The 18,089-nt window shown below is 34.6% G+C and overlaps 1 protein-coding gene across 2 annotated transcripts in view; it reads left to right on the forward strand.

The window, feature by feature from the left end:
- KCNH8 (potassium voltage-gated channel subfamily H member 8) overlaps positions 1-18,089 on the forward strand; it is a 174,874-nt gene that overhangs the window by 86,553 nt on the left and 70,232 nt on the right. For both annotated transcript variants that reach the window (XM_030476954.1, XM_030476961.1), the window contains exon 5: positions 1,927-2,167. In XM_030476954.1, coding sequence (XP_030332814.1) covers positions 1,927-2,167 — 241 coding nt within the window. The remainder of the gene's footprint in view (positions 1-1,926; positions 2,168-18,089) is intronic.

Raw genomic sequence — 18,089 nt, forward strand, 5'->3', positions numbered from 1 at the left:
ATAAAAATTTGTTAGAATAATATCTGAGAGACTGACCATTATCGTCAAAAAGCTAAAACCTTTGACAGAGCCACAAGAAGAAAATGGTCTCTTTTTTTTTTTTTTTATGGTTGGGGGAGGATGGAAGACAGACAATGGAAAAAGTAACCAAAGTATATAGATAACGAACACCCTGAAAAAGATGATCTGCCAGTGGGCATGTTCCTTTCATTGATTAACAAAAGCAGCAGTGCAGATGCATCCTCCTAGATATTATTGTGTTAGAAATTAAAAGCAAAAAAACCTTGGTATAGGTTAAGAACATGAAAATACACAGCTGGTATATACCTCAAAGGGCATACAGTCAGTTCCACTGAATGTAAATGTTAAATGTTAAAAAATGTTAAATGTTTAAAAAAGGTTAAAAAGTTAAAAACATTTTAAAATGCTAAATGTTAAAAATGTGAAAATTAAAAGAGAAAAAAAGTCTGCAAAATATCACTAGGTCTTCCAGAGATATTTTCGTAGCACAGTAATATTTTTTAGGAAAATTACTTTTAAATAGCTTTTGGTTACTTTAATGTACTGTCAAAATCCTAACACAGATGATATTATGCTAGTTTAAAACATTTGTTGTCAAACTAATTTACTACATTTAGTGCACAGATTTTGAGAGGTATGAAATGGAAGTCGTAAGAGGAACATTTTTTTCTCTGTTATGAAAAATGGGCTGATGCTAATAGTGGGGAAATCAGCCCTAAGGTTCATGAATGAGAACTAAGAAATGGAGAAGGCAAGGACACCAGTATGTCACAAGAAGCACACAAAAAGAAAAGCTGTGCCAGGCAAGGCAAATGTAATTAAGTCATGGTCATGCAGTTGTCTTTTTATATTCATAGTGAATAACTTTAAGATCGGAAGTAATCTTAGCTTTCTGAATACACAGTATTGTTTTGTGAGGGTCTTCATTACATGGAAACAGCATTAACCAGGAGCACAATGACAGCAAGCAGAAATTTTGTTAGTAAATAGTACAAAGACAGTTCATGTACCACGTGCTGCTTTTCAGGAGGGTAAGTGGTTTGGGTTTTTTTTTAAACTCTGAAAGACAAAAGCTAAGAAGTTATAAAACTGATGCTTAAGACTGAAGTCTGTTGCAGAGACCTTTGCTGGTTAGATGACAAAGATTCGAGACACATGACAAAACTAGGTATAGTCTAATGGTGAAGGTAGTCAGTTCTGGAGCCATATTACAGTCTGTCTACATAAGTATTTTGGTTTAGATCAGGAATGCAAAAAAAAAGTTATTCCTTCCAATTATTCTTTGTTTCATAACAGTTCATAACACGAACTGGATTCCCTTAGATGAAACTAAACCAAGAGAGGTGCTCCAAGTACTAACATCTGTTCTGCCCAAAGGACCAGGCTACAGTTAGTATGAGAAAAAACCTCCCCACAGGAAGGATGTTTTGTCTTCAACACCATCTATTCCTTCCTATGTATTTATTTCTATTTGCAGTATTATGTCATTATGTATGCAAAGCTTTAACTTATCTGTCCAGCTGTCCTGGGTTCAGCTTAAACCACGACACCAGCAGAAAAACATTGCTCTTCAGTCAGAATTCACGCAACAGAGGAAGAAATAGTTTGCCAGATTCAGTCCCCTCCACATTCTGTTTAAGCTGTTCCTTATTAATCCTCTTCCTGCCCCAAAAAGATTCATAAAAGTTATTCCATCAACAGAACCACCTGCCTAAATAAGTGTGAGGACTACGTAAGAAAAAAGTTAGCATTAGTTCTTGCCTATATATGAGTATGTCATATTTCATTATGCTTAAAAACACCCCAAAGCAACAGAACAACAAACTAATGACTGCATTGGAAGAATTGCATCTGTATGATCAAATTATTGCTTTGTCTCCTTTCATCTTTTTCTCTCTTTTTCAGAATGTTTTTGTAGATAAACCAGCATTTCCAGAATACAAAGTTTCAGATGCAAAAAAATCCAAATTCATACTATTGCATTTTAGCACTTTTAAAGCTGGCTGGGACTGGCTTATTTTACTGGCAACGTTTTATGTTGCTGTGACTGTACCTTACAACGTTTGCTTTATTGGTCATGATGAGCTGTCTACAACTCGGAGCACAACTGTCAGTGACATTGCAGTGGAAATTCTTTTTATCATTGGTAAGTTATGTTTGGGATTTGTTTGGGATCTCTTTTTTTGACATCTAAGTTTTTCACTGAATGTATAACATAGAAAAGAAAATAATCATCACTTTCATGATTTTAAAGGAAGTAAATTTTAGCTGGTTTTTTTTAGATTTATCTGAACTTCATATCACCTTCTGTTTTGGGGGGCTGTTTGTTTTTGTTTTATTTTGTTTTTTCTTTTTTTCTGTAAATTGATTCAGGAAGCCCTGCTGTTACTCAGAAGAGACCTTTAACCTCAAGGAAAACCATTGTTTCACCATGAGGATACCTAAAATATTCCCAATATAGGGATGTGCCCTGGAATTACTATGCTGTTGTTCATAATGTACATTTTTTTTCCTCTTAGCTCTCACAAACACTTAGAAGACACATGGACTAAAAGTTGAAAATCACTAGATTTTAAAACTAATGACATAAGATCAAAACTCACACTACAGTAATGCAAATGTACGATATCAATATGCTATACTGACAACTGGGATATAATTTTAAGAGGTTGCAGCTTGTCGTTTGGTCCGTTCTCTAAACTTTTTATTTGAATAACCCATTTAGTTCTTATACCTTCAAAGAATTAAAAAGAAGACAAGATCATATCTAATAGCAGCCTTATAGCAAAGCTACACTCTTTTTCATTTTATCTTTTTTTCAATTCTTTTGTGAATATGGAAAAGAATCCCTAACTAAAGTCACACAGATTTTTCCCCAAGTTTTTATTATTCTAATACCACTCAGTGTTGTCACACTGACAAACCATAGCTCAGATCTGTTGATAATATGCAGGTGGAGAAACTATGATTTTAAAAAAATAAATAAAGTTGAGTATGTCTGTCTTGAATATGAAAAGGCTTAGGTGGGTTCTAAGGCACACAGAAAACAAACGAATAAAATAATTTTCAGATTTTAAAATACTTTTCTACTTTACTTTTCTCTATTTTTTCTTGAAAAGAAAAAAAAGTAGCTTAACTCATAAATTCAAAGCAATGTTATGATCTTCTGTAGGAGAACTAAAGAAAACTGAAGTTTCTTAAACACCAAACAGCTCAATGTCGTAGTTTAACAGAATTTTTTTTTTAATGAAAATCTTGAAAAGTTCATTCCATTTCTCTGATAGCTTTACTGTAGACAATAAGACTAATAAGTGATGTGGCTGATGGAAGAATCACACCTTATGATAGATAAATACTTGTGTTTCCTCCTTTGGACATTGTTTTGTCATTAGGATTAAGGTCTAATTTTCCCCTTTTCTGCTCACTAGTAAATCTTGGTGGACTCTTTCATGCTAATGCAAGCAAATCACATTTAATGATACTCAAGCACTGCAGTAAGAAACCTACATTCTGAAATGCAGATCATCAAAGATCATATTTTGGCTTGTGTAAAAAGAACAAGATTATTACTCTAGTCAGTCATAAATGACTCCATGTTCCCTTTTAAGGAATACAAAATGAAATCATTCCACTTGATCTACATGGGCGTTTTTATAAAAGCAGTAGACTCAAGGTTATAATACCTTGCTAATGGATGTATCCTTCACCTCACACCAGTGGTTTGTGTTATGAATGTGATTATTTAAATCCGAGCATAAGATTTATATGCTATAGTATTCATCTGAAGCAAGACAGATGGTCTACTGATCAGTACTACTTTTTTGTTTATATCCTCTGCTGGAAACAATGGACTTATATCAGTAAGTCAAAGTCTCTGTGATCAATAGAGTGGCTGGGTAAGAAAAATAAAAAAAAAAATCTGTAAATTTTACTTCATATTTTCTGGTTAGACTTTTAATTCTATCATCCAGGAAATCAAACTATGGTTGTAACTAAATGCATACAAAAAAAACCTGTACAAAGTACTAGAAAAGACTTCTTTGCATATTTATGCTACAGGTAACCACAAACACTGTACTGTAGCATAACAATATTCCTCCCACAGCATTTCAATAATGGCTCAAATTTCCCCAAAATAATTGTTTCTAAAATTGTTATCTGTCTGTAAGTTTGTGGCTCTGGGGAAAGAGTTATGGAATATTTTCAGGACATTCTCATACTGCATTTAAATCTCTGCAATGAATTTAAAGAAAATAGTGTGCTTATAGTTGCCTCTTAATTGTCCCTTGTCCATTAAAATGTTGAATGAATATGTCTCAGAACATTATAACTATATTGAAATTAGTAAGATTGACAGCATATGTAAATTTAATAATAAATTTAGGGCACTGTTGCACTGTGGCTCTGACAAGCACGTCTTTGATGGATGATATATGTGCTCTGAGAAAAGTCAATGAGAAGCACCGAGTAAAATTATTTTTATGATGCTGCTGCCTCCGAAAGTCAGCGGAGTTTGAGATGGGGCCTTCACTGTATTATGGCTCTGTAATCATAGAATCATAGAACGATTTGGGTTGGAAAGGACTTTAAGATCATCTAGTTTCACCACCCTCTGTCATGGGCAGGGAAACCTCTTGCTAGACCATGGATCAAGGTATCAGAACTCTGTAATCATGAATTGGAGAAAAAGAGTCTATCAGCTTTGGTTTCATTCAGATTTCTCAGAAATCTGAGATTAACTCGCAATGAACTTGGCATAAACTCTCATGTATGAACTTGACAAAAGTTCTTTGTTTTTAGTTGTGTTATCAAAAGGAGCAAAGATACACCAGTAAAAGGGAAAGGATGTTTCTGCATATCAATTCAAGGCACATAATAGGGTAGAGGCTAATGGTTTCCTCTAAGAAGAAGAGTTTGAATAAGTCTAGTAGCTAAAAAAAATCTTTTAGGCTTATCCAATTTATGAGTCAGCACACACTTAAGCATGATAAAAATATATATGGAAGTGTTCTCCTGATTTGGTGTGCTTGTAAGAGTACTGATCTGAATTAAATTATTTATGAGAACAGAGCACATCTAGCTAGAGGTTTAAATGCTTTAGCTTTTAAAGTTCTCTAAAACATGAATAAAAGATAAACAATAAGAATAACCCATTGTGTGATGGGAAGAGGTTGGAGAGGGAACATGACTAAGGCTGCTCAAGTTAAGGTAAAATTATTTTTCACTTGGTGTTTCCTGTATATGCTAATGCTTTGATAACCTGTGTGATGTGATGTTTGAGATGTTTCAGATCTCTTTTCCTCCATAATATGTGCAAACCTTGTCAAACATTCCCCTGTCAGTAAATCTTTTGCTTCATCTATCCAATGATAATTTAGGTTTAGATTTTTTTTTACTGTTTTAGGTATCCTAAAATCATAAAGAGGTAGAGAGAAAAACTTATAAACATTAGTGTATTTAAACAAACATATAAAAAATTATCATAGAAAGTGTTTCAGATGGCGAGTGATATTACCTGCTTTATTGCACTATTTACTTCAAAGTTTATGCCCCTTAATTTGCATAAGCAGTAGCTAAGTCCTTCATTTGTAGATAGGTATGCCTGGATGGCTAAAGTTTTAATATTTCTAAGAAGCATAATGGATCTTGGCTACTATTCAATTATATTTATAAAGGTTTCTCTTTTTTCTAGAGAAAAGCTGTGGAGAATCTTTCTCCAAGTTCATTCCATTTTATTAGTAATAACCTTCTGACTGTATAACTTCTATTCTTCTGTAACTATTCAATGTAGTGCTTTTCTTTCTGCAACTATTTTGTTCTAGTTTTCAGATGCTGTCTTTTTTTCTTTTTTTTCTTTTTTTTTTTTTTTTTTTTTAAACATTATTGAACACCTTAATTGCAGAAAGTAACATTACTGGAAAAGTTACCAATTCTGTACTGCTAAATGCTCAGACTCACAAGTCCATTTGAATAGGATGTCTTCAACAGGAGTTGAGGTTAATGCAACAGTTCAGCAGAAATATGTGTAGGCTTTCAGGGTAATGGTAATGTATTGTTTGCTAGATAAGATCAGAGGCATCTGAGTATTTTGTCTCCTAAGGTGGCCAGGAGCAAACTACAGGAGAAGAGCTATAAAAATAAGTGGACCTTTAACTTTTAATTTCATTTTTCTATTTGTGGATCATCCCAGTTTCTAGTGGGAAGTCAGACAATCCTGGATAGTAATTATAGCCATAAAATTATACTCTTTACAAACATCCTGGCAACAGTAATTTTAAGTGATTTTCTGTAACATACTCCTGTGCCTACCTGTGGGAAAAAAATCCCATACCCATCTCTTTCTCCACTCTCTCCACACACATGCTAGTCTGAAGAATTTTAATATGGTTCTGTACTTTTGAGAGAGAAAATTAGTAATGGTTACTAAGATCACTTCTCTTTGTATGTGTACCCCTCTCTCCTTTTAAGTTATTAAATAAGTGTTTTATCAGCAATTTCAGTTTGTAAAAGCAGCATGTTTAGAAGCCCTAAAGCCGTGATTTGTGTTGCAGGATGCTGTAGATTAAAGAGACTTGTTGGCCCATTAACATCTATCATAAATGTAAATGACTTAAAATCTTTCCAAAACTGTCTTAAATCATATTAAGCCTTTGAGTCTCAGCTGTTTAATATGTAGAAATTTTAAAAAATGGTACAAACTCAGTGGAAATTCCATATGATCCATTCATTCATGGATTTAGGTCATTGCCAGTGTGCTATTATTGTACTGGGAAAATAATATATGCTTAAAAATATATCGGATACAGATGAGATAAGTATTAAAAACTTATATTTGATTTTATTAAGCTGCTTTAGAGGGGTGGTTTTCTTTTTTGCTTTCGAATATTCTTGTTTCGGTTATTATATATTAACATTCATTATCCTTGCAAGCGCACCCAGAAGGTCCATGTAAAACAATGATACTTGGGCTAGGGGACCTCACGATCTAAGAGGACTTGGATGCGAGTTTGGGAAAGGAAATGACAGTGTTTCGAAACCATGTTTTAAGAAGGTGTCTTCTAAAGACCCGTAACTATCCTAAAAATTCAGGTAGACACCAAGGAAGTCATTAGAATTCTTGTCTGGAAAATTTACTCTCCTGGAGCTTCAAATGGCCTGATCAGTTGGAAAGTCATAAGACCCTGATAGGGTGAGCCATTGGGTTGATACATCTAATTATGAGGGGAGGGAAAGTCTTTATATTAATTGTTCAGCATGGACTATGGATTAACCTAACAATTGTGAATAAACAGTAACAAAATGTTTATGTTGAATAGCAGTAATAAATTTTATAAAAGATTCTTACTCAAAGAACCAAACCAAAGTTGGCAAGACCACTATATTGTTAAAAATGTTTTCCAATAGTCTTACCTTACATACCCTTGTAAGGGAGGACAGCTACTACTTTTCACACAAGAACAGTTTCGCAAGGCACAAAACCACACACCTGGACATAAGGAAAGCAAGATCATAAGCCACAGTAATTTAAGAAGTGATCATTTTCATGGAAATATTTCTGTAATTTCAAGTAGACGCAGATAAATGTTTCGATAATGGAGGCACCCTGAAATTTGATGTGTATGGCTCTGCTGAAGCCTCTTCATTTGCAGGGCTGTGATGTCATTGTGTACGCCAATCATAACCAGCTTCTCAGAGAATGAAAAAATATATGCTTGTAGATCTAATCAATTTTTTAAGAAATCACTGCCCCAAAATGTTGCTTACTACTACCTGAAGTTGGGAGATACCTTACAGTTAAAAAAACTGCTCATCTGAGGCATTCCTGTTTCTCCTGAGGCCAAAAACAAATTACATTGACTTAAACTACGTGTGAACTGGTTACAAGAACAGATTCTTATCTATTGTGCATGTACCATCAAAGTTCAAGGTAAAATTCAAGAAACAGTACTTAAAGAAGTACTGAACAGGCTCCATTCTGAAATCTGATTTTGTGATGGAAAACCTAAAACAAAGCAAGTGGATTATGCAGGATAAATGCCTTTTAAAAAACACATGCAAGATGATGGGAAGCTCATGAGTATAGGCTGAAATATTCAACATTTACCATATGTAATTCCTTACTATTCTGGGGAGAACGGCAGCTTATAACTGGGTCAAGATATTCTGCATCTGCTTCTGGCAAATGTAGTCACTGTTCCACTTCTCAGCTGTCCTAAATGAAGCTCTTCAGACAGATGATTTTTCTTTCCTACTTCCTGTTTCACAATGAGACTTATAAGAGTAACAGGCTTCTGAGCACTTAAGAGTATTAAAAGCACTTAAGAACTGACTCTATCTTGTTTTGTCTAAGCTGTGGTGTTACTATAAACAAAATGCATCGTGGCGAATAGTTTGTTTCACCTATAGTCAGTCCACACATTGGGAATACTATAGTAATAGTTTTGTACATATTTTTTCACTCTGCTTGTTTACTGTTAAAAAATACACAGAGTTAAAACTACCATGTTATACAGTGCATGACTGACTTGCATTGTAGCTACAATTAGACAAAGTTTATATTTATATTTCCTATACTGTAGCGGATAGTAAAACAAGGCTGTATTTTTCAAAAAGATTGAAGTCTTTTAATTAACCATGTAGGCTGTTTCCAAGGAAAGGCTTAGATGCTGAACAGTTTACTTAATATTAGTTATTATTACTTACAGTTAGCTTAATATTATTTGTGAGCTTGCATGTGGTCTTTTTCATATTTTTTTATGATTTATGGATAAAGTCATATGTGAAATTTTGTCAAGCTTGCAAGAGGTAATTTGAGAAAAATAATTCTTGTCTCCCCCTTAGAACTGGTCAAAAATTGTAAGTGCATGAAGCAGTTGTCCAATTGAAACACTGAATGTTTTACTTGTTCAATCTTTTCATTGTTGTCTTCATCACTTGTGTAAAGTGAACTGTGTTCACAAAAACCTAACTCTATTTCTTCACACTCGTTGAATTTAGTGAAAGTCATATGATTGATGTTTCTTCACTCTTTGGAAATTCTTCTTTCTGCCACATTTCTTCAGGTTCTATTGAGAAAATTACCCATGTAGGAACTTTCACACTTTGGCAGTCAGAAATACTAGCTTCTTTTTAAAGCAGAGCTAGCAGTTTATTTTTCAGAAATATTTTTAGGTCTTTGGTTTTCTTTCAAGACTCCAAAGTCTGCATGGTCCTTTTTAGAAACGTCAATGTAATGTATTTTAGTTTCTCAGTATCTTCATGGATTGAGTCTGTTTTTAAAAGGTAGAGCTTAGTTTATACTGAAAAAATCTTTCCAGTGTTTAGTGTGTTATTGCAAGGTCATGATACAATAATGCTTTTCTGGCATATCAACTGCTGTAGAACTGATATTAGGTAATTCCTGTTTAACATCTGATAGTTGAGGAGAACAACGGGAAAAGGTGAAACCAAAAGACTGAAAATCAAGGAAACTGATAAAAGAATGTGTCCCTTTTTTTAAGTTTACTGTCTTTTGTTCAGTTTCATGATACTGGGATTTGAATTCATGGGCTCTCAGCACAGTAAAGAATTGCAATTAAACCCCTGGTTTTAACGTTGGTGTGCTGGTCAGTCTGTGTGTCCCAGCGTGCCCACAGTTATTGGTGCAGCAGCCTAAGTGTAGCGTTTGGTAAAGTATATCATGCTAATGCATTAACACTGACCATGGTATACTCCCTGGAGGAAATGAATTTTTGTTACCACCAATAGCCATTTCAGAACACTAATGCCTTCAGATTTCAGGTTTTTATATTAATGGGTAATTTACCCAAATAAACCCAGTATTTCCTCTCTAGGTATGTCTTCAATATCCCATTACATTCCACTGTAAGAACAAATGGCAAGGAAGAGTAAATCAGTCTGTCAGTTACATATGGATTTGGGGAATCAGTTCCGCTATGATCCGTCATACCTGAGGATAGATTTTGCTCCATTAAAATCACAAAAAAGTTTGTCTATTTGTCAAACTGTAAAGAAGCAAGGCTGAGAACATATGTCATAGCACTGCCTTAGAACAGAGGCTGTGCCACTTCTCATGTGCTGTACAGTGACAAGCATCTTGGTGTTCAATCTTGATTATATTCACTAGAGAACATTTAACTGATACAATAGCTTAGTGTATTCCAGTAGTGACTTAAACAGAATAAAGCCTGTGAATTACATTCTTTCCACATTAGGAGAAACTTTTTTTCAGAGATCCATCATATTACATGAATGTGATATCCTTGTGCTGAAGATTTAAGAATTTGTAGCTTTGAACTTCGTTTACATTGTTCATCTGAATGTTAGTCATCCAGCTAAAGCCACAAGATCTCTAAAATAGAGCTTCTTTGAATGGAGGTGTAACATGTCTCTGAAATGAGTTTCCCAAACTCTATGACTTCGCACACAAAACAAACAGGGTTGTTTCCACAATATTCTGAAGTGCTAATGGTAGGAGAAACATTGCTGGGAGTTACACCAAGGAGAAATGGGAGTGAGAGGTATACTTGATAGCCAAACGTTACAATGTAAATGTACTGCTGCTTAAGGACTATTTCTAATCCTTTTACATAATTTTCTTTAATGATCATGCTCCTCAATAAGACTTTTTTTACGTTTAAGCTGTGGGAGAGAACAATTTTTTCTACATAACAAGATGCCATCCAGCTAGTACAATGGTGGTTTTGATATTCCTTTTTAGATTTCAACTCCATTGGGACCTACAATACATATCTTGGGGATAGTTCATTTCTTTCATTTCTAACAGTATAAAATTTGGGTATGCTTCTTCCTTCTCACTGTAACCTATATCAACACAGTACATCTGACATTTCAGTTATACGTAGTTTTATATGACCTTTCAGTTCATAAGGATTCTGACAAGAAAGAAAAATTATTACCATCTAAAAGTTCAATCTTAAATATAAAACATTATATTTAATCCAGGTATTATTATTATTCCAATATGCTGTGTTTGGCTAAAGCATGTTTTTGGGAAGAACAACAGTTCTTCAAAGACCTCAGAGAAAGGAGAATCCACAGCTGTACTCATCCATGGCTTGTAAATGACACATTTCTCTTTTTGTATTTTTTTCATCAACCTGCAAAAGTGATGTCTTGTTAAGTGTTTACTACTAGTGGTTTAAACATTACTATTTACTGGTTCTTAGGATAAACTGGATTGTAATTTAGCATCTGATATGATACAACCATGCTTTGCTGTTCCATTCCAAAATTAGGCAAGAAGTATTTATTGAATACATGTGGGTTTTTTACTAGATTCTTAACAGCTTCTCTCATAATGGGATGCTACTTGTACAAAGAAGTAAATTTGTATATTAGAGTTTTCTGTCCTAATATATCTAAAAATGTAATTTTTCTTCATCTTGACTACCAGTGATTTCTTTCTCTTTCCCAAAGAGGTCTAGATTTTCACATAAAATTTTCTGTAGTTTATAGTTGTTGTAACATGTTATCTGCCCTCAATTTGGGGCAGATTTTCTATCTTTCTTAAAAAGAAAAAAAAAAAAAAAGCTTTTCCTTCATCAGCTGCAACAAACTGTTATAAAGACTTATTATTTTGATATATATTTTCATTTACATATATATTTTATGTATTTATTATATAAACAACCTACATTTAGGGGGTTTATTATTAAATCTATGTTGGGGTTTTTTTCTTGTAAACTTCTTTGACTTCCATAATAGCCCAGATTCTTCAGCAACCGGTGTAAAAAAAGCATTACTTTACTTTCCTATATAAACCCAATATAATTTCTCTCACCTTATCATGTCAGCATCTAAAAGAAAATCATCAAGCTAACTGTGGTAACAGACATTTTGAGAGGATATGCTGAGCTGAAAAATCATACTTCCATTTGAATAAATTGTTCCTAAAAGCTTTACTAGGAGCATCTAGGTTTATAGCAGCAGCAGTATAGAAAAAATAGAAGTTTATATAGGGATAGGTAAATTGTTCTTCAAGCACTAATATTTCCTGGAATCTTTCCTAAAAGCTCTCTGGCTGGATTCTAATACTATTATCCATATATAATTAAATAACATTGGAGCAAATAATCAGATAGATCAAACAGCTTGGAATTTGGGGAAAGTATTGCTAGCTAAACACAAGCAATGTAAAATCACATAAAGGAAGATGAAAAAAAAAAAAAAAGAACCTGTTGTACCATCTAGGAGAGAGAAGTGGTGTAGGAAACAGTCTGCTCTGAAAATCAGTGGGGTTAATATACCTAAATCATCTACGTCTCAAGCACAGGATTGAATTATTGTAGTCTAATAAAAAATCATGTGTCACCTATCCCTCGGTTACTGCTTATATGTATACTACTTGTCCTAAAGGTGCGGGATTTTTCAACTTCATTTAGTTCACAGTAAAAGAGAGGTAAACCAAGTTCTATTGCCTAGCATGTACTGCAATCTAAAAGTGTGCCACAGTTATTGAATCATCCGACTAATCCTGAACTGTTATTTTATCGGAGCTTGATCATAAATCTAATCCCAGCGGGATTTTAAAAAAATTCAAGCCTAAATAGAAAAAAAAGTTGTCACAGGAAAATCAACTGCTTCAGGTAAATAATCCTTCTTTATGGGTAAAGGCATTCAGCTGTCACCAGATAAATTTTTACTTCTGGGTTACCTTTTTTTTTCAAAAAAAACCCGAAACCCATGGATTAGAAATTGAGATTATGTAAAAAACATATTGAGGTTTTGAAACTGGAAAAGGGGTACTATTCTGGAAAACATCTTAAGGATTAATAGGATAACTTGATGATATCAGGTTGAGTTTTCACTCTTTTTATATCATTTAGGATCATAATCTGAATTATGTACTAAGCACAACCTCCATGTTTTCTAATGCAATCTTTTTTTGTCTCTTTGTTGAGCACCAGTTTAAATTGGTGTTTTCATACCATTCACTGAGTGGATATATCTGTGTGTGAATGCAAGCATGACAGAATTCTAGAAAGGGATGGTTTGGTAAAGGATGTGACATGTCCTTCAGCACTTTAATTCAAGAAAGGTCGCCAAACAGTTCCAAAACCCTATGGACTTGCTGAGAGCTCCCTGCTTATATGTGCCCAACTATAAATGAAGTTGTCTTTTTATAGGAACTGAGCATTGCTAGGGCATGGATTTTCACACTGGAAGCTTGTGAAAAAGAAAATGGTCACAAATAGGTGAGTAAAAGCCATTAGAACACTCAAATAAGGAAAGGAGTAAGTTGAGAGCTTTTCAGTTAAATCATAGCATTGGCTTCAGAAATTTAGAATCAAAATATCGCAAAAGCATGTAGCCATGGTAATTGCAAATTGGAAGACATTGGTAGTGTTCGTCCCAGCCTTCTGATGTTTACTGCTGTGGATTTCTTTTCTTTAATCTTTCAGAATAAGTTTGTATGAGTTTTAGGGATTTCTTATAAGATTTTCATTTTAAATGGATGTGTGCCCATATCTTATCAGTAGCGGAAACAGGGTGAGCTAGTTAGCCATGGGATCCAACCAGAAGGTAAATCAGAGTCAAAGTTGAAGTTTGAGGTTGATTGTACTAAACGGTTTTACAAGATTTGTCAATCACCGTTTATTTTCTTTGCATGAATCTTAGGGACTTCGTGCCTAACAGGTCTTCTGGTTTGCATTGTGTTTTTACGGGAAAGTGATTATCCTTCAGGCTAGAGAGAAGGAGCAGCAGGACTGGAAAGCAGAAAGGGATTGCATGAAAAAACAGGTGCATGTGGTTGGAGGATGAATAGAGCAGAAGCCCATGTTGGGACACAACAGCGGAGTAGTGCTAGAGCACGTAGGGTGAAAGCAGTAGGCATGTAAAAAAGAAGTTGAGGGGATAGGCAGGCAAGAGATTTGCCTAGGGAGACTAAGCAGAGCTGTCTTTCTGAGAGTAGTTGGCTGTTGATTTACTGTTGAATTTTTCTTAATAGGAAGTTATTCTGGGTGTGGAACCTGGGTGTGGAAATTGGAACTGAAATAACTGGGGGGTGAAAGTTCTATTTAAATCTTTGGAGCTGGAGCGGGCAGGGGGTAGGGGTGGCGCATGGGTGATATACTTGCTTGTTCCAAGCCTGTTTAAATTGGAGATCTTGGGTACACCCCATTGAGCGTTGCCTGGTCAAGTCCACCTTTGTGTTTGACAGAAACAAAATTACTTCTTGTTTTCCAGATTGGCACACTTTGCTTCTGTTAAGCTCACAAGCTCACCTGCAGAGCAGTAAGTGGGGAAGCAGTGAAAGTCTGTAGCATCAGTCAGGGTTGGCTTAAATGCATAGGTATTTGTGAAAAAAACAGGTGTATCTGGTAAATATCTGGGGGAAAAAAAGGCACCTTGCAGATTATACATGATTTAATGGCCTTTCTTAAAGTCAATAGGATAGTCTAGACTTTATCTTCAGCTTTAATTCACTTGAACTCTGAATTTTTGCTGTCTGATTTTGGCTGAAATTGAATTATCTAACTTGAAATAAGAAGCCAGGTTTTTTTCCTAACAAAAATAGGAATAGATCTATGTGGAATGTTCTATGTAGCTTGCAAAATCATATAAAAAAATGGTTTTCCAGCTTACAGGAAAAAAATGTGCGCAAAGGTAACTTCAGATTATTCTTTATAGTAATAATGCTTATTTGTTTACTGTTTGTGTTATAATTGCTGAAACATAAGAAAGGTGGTATTTTTTGTCACAGGCTGAAACACACATATCAAACGCCAAACACATCTTTAAGTATGAAGCTTGCACAGCACATTTAAAGATCATATATTTGAACATACCTCTTGTGGAAAACTTTTGACCCTTTAATTGTCCATTGAAGTCACTTGATATATGCTTTATCTAATGGCTCAGAGATAAAATGTTCCTCTTGCCTGGTTTACAGGTGTAATCTGTAAAATTGTTGCCTTTTACACTGTCTGAAATAGCTAAAGCCCACCTCATCTCACGGCATTTGGAACACAAATTTAGCACTGAAGAAAACTATTAGTTTTGATGCTGTGGATTTCTCTGGAATATCCAAAGCTTAATAATATTGATTCTTGTGTTGAATTTCAAATTGTTCTTCAATAAACTAATGTCATTGGTAGGGAAAAGCTAGTGTACACTAAGATTCACAATTTCTAACATATTAAATGATCCATGGGTACTTTCAGAACAGGTTATTGTACAGTTTTTGATGTTTAACTACACATTGTTGCCTCAATTTGCTTACCATTGTAGTTGCTGAAAGTCTTAGTGACAAGAAAACATTTATTTTTTAAAATTAAAAAAAAAAATTAATCTTCCATTTTTTAAACAGCAATACCAAAAAGACTGTGCAACTGTCATTCCTAAAAATAGTAAAGTGTCTCAGGAGACGTGGTTGTTTCTAAATTTGTGTTAAAGATTCCCTTGAGCTTTCAGAAGTTTCTTTCCTCAGGGGTTCTGGTTAGTTTTGGTTTGTATTATTTCCTTACAGTTTTCTTAGCCAGTACTTTAGCACAGCTGTTACACTGTAAATAATGTTGCCTAGATGAAGAAACTGCTTACACCTAAACATAGCTCAGAAAGCTGTCAAGAAATAAAAGATGGATCACACTCACCTACCTCCCTCTGGATTTTTATCTAATGAGTTGGCGAAAAAAGAAGCACTTACCATTTCCTATTCAATTTTTTATATGTAAATGTTATCTGGGTCTGTTGTCCTAAATTGCTTCGATAAGAAGGCAGAGAGGGGTGCTGTGCAGGAAAACCTCTAATCTCTTTAATCTTGAACAGTGAATTCCATATGCACACTGATAAGCCTTTGGTGTACTGGATGGCTTAGGGGAATTTAAAGAAAGCATTCATCTCTTTTTCTGTTAAAGCTTTAGTCTTTTCACAAATACTAATGTGCAATAAGTAAGCAAATCCTTTTTCTAACTTTGCTAACTACACACTGGAGGTTTCTGAGATAAATGAGATGAGAAGTTTCAAAATACTGGTGATGTAAATATCCTTATATTTCTTTCTTACCTGTATCCGCAAATCTGCATGAAGCAGTTTTGTATATGGCTAGTGCTACCATACTGATTTGTAAATGTGAATAATAACCAACTAATTCTACTAAACTCCTGTGAAGCTAAACTGACCCATATGAACCATATGAAATCATACTAATTTCATGTCTTAATTGTACTATTGAAATTTTCAGAACATTTCTATAGGTGTAAGAATGAAGGGCCAGCTGAGACTATTTGGTGATCGAGTCTAAAATTTTTATAGCTCTGATTTTACTTACATGTTCTGTTCAGCCTGAGGATCTTACTGAATGAGAACAGTAGTTCTTAAAGCATGAACCAATTATAACCTGCAAGACCTCAGTCTGCGGAACCAGATAGCCTCTGATATGTGTCTACATCACTTTGTGTTGAAGCTTTGCACTAAATCTTGACAAATTTGAATGATCAAGACTGTGCCAAAACAATGAGAACTCTCCCACAGTTTTCATTAATCTAGGAGAAGCAGCTCTAAAGAGTAAAAGGGAGGGATCAAACTGTCAGAAATACCATAGATCAAATACTAGCAGTGTATATGTTGACTAGTATATGTTAATTGATCACAGAAGACAGTCTTGGCTTCAAACTGCAGAAGAGCATAAACTTTCTGCCAGTGAAACCTGAGAAGTAATTCACTTCTGCTCTGATTTAGAGTGCTCACCTTTACTGTAAGTCTATGTGTTGGTTGTCCTCGTTATATTAATGACATTGTTGAAAAGTGTCATTTCCAAAGTCTACATCATTCAGAAGTAATGCCGCAGAATAAATAAAAATAATACAAAATATAATAAAAACAGAGATAAAACATAGGAAAATGTGAAAAACAATTTCCTTGATAAATGGGAAAATTCAGGAAAGGGAAAAAATACCTAACAACCAGCACCTAATAAAACCTGGCTTATTTAAAAGGAGCTGCATAAATGTTTACTTATTCCATTTTCAGTGTGTACATTCTATATAAGCATAAGGTTTTGATTTTAATTTTTTTTATTTTCAAATAGATCATGGGGGAAAATCTTTTAATACTCATTTTTGCATTTTGCTTTCTAGTTGTACAAAAGCTTGCAAACAGGACAAAGCTCACTTATTCTCTTTACAGCCCTAGTGGTAGTAATGTTTTGTGTGAGGTATTCTGGAAAATATATCTTTTGATTTTGATTTCTGAGAGGACTCTGTTTGTTCATACACGCTGACTTTTCTCATACACTGAATGAAAAATGCAAGACAAGAGGTATATCAGGCATTCATTCTCATGTGTGTATAGCAGGAAGAAAAGTTCTCAGGCCCCAGAAACTGACTACAAAACCGAGAGTAGATAAATCTACTATTCTTACTAGTAATCCTACTACTACCCACTTTTTAGTTCTAACTTGATTTGCATTAAAACCAAGTTACAATGCTAGTACTGTTAGTGTTAATTTAATTTTAATAATGAAAATAAATATATTTTATATATAATTTTCAAAATAATGAAAATAATGAAAAAAAAGTTGAGATATACTTAATTTTTAGGACTCCGTAGCTTGCTTTATTTCCAGGAATGTGCTGAATTTGAGCAGGCTCAGAGACTAGCTGTGAGGAAAGGAAATATCTGCATTCAAAGAGAAAACAAATCCCTTGAGTAGTCTGAAACTATGAAATACTTAAATTCTGAGTTTACATTCATTTGCAAGGCAGATATCATCTTCTTATACTTTCATCTTGCTGGTGGGCAAGAAGCTGAATTTTACTAATAGGTGCTTCTATTTGGCATTTCTACCTCCTCTTCCCCAGAAGCTGTAGGAAACATCTTCTTGGGCAGCAAACACTTCCCAAACATCTGCATGCTCCATGTTGTATATGGTGCAGATCCATCCCCCAGCAGCTGCTGCTGCACCACCTCCCTACAAGAACAGCACGTGGAAGAGGCAGCTGAAGGTATATCTTGTGCATCATCTAGCAGACAGAAAGGAGTCAGTGCTGCACTGCTGCCATATACGGAGGCAAAGGGCGCAGGGAATGCTGTTCACTCCTTTT

This window comes from Strigops habroptila, chromosome 1 (genome assembly GCF_004027225.2).
Source record: "Strigops habroptila isolate Jane chromosome 1, bStrHab1.2.pri, whole genome shotgun sequence".
In the NCBI taxonomy this organism is placed as follows: Eukaryota; Metazoa; Chordata; class Aves; order Psittaciformes; family Psittacidae; genus Strigops; species Strigops habroptila.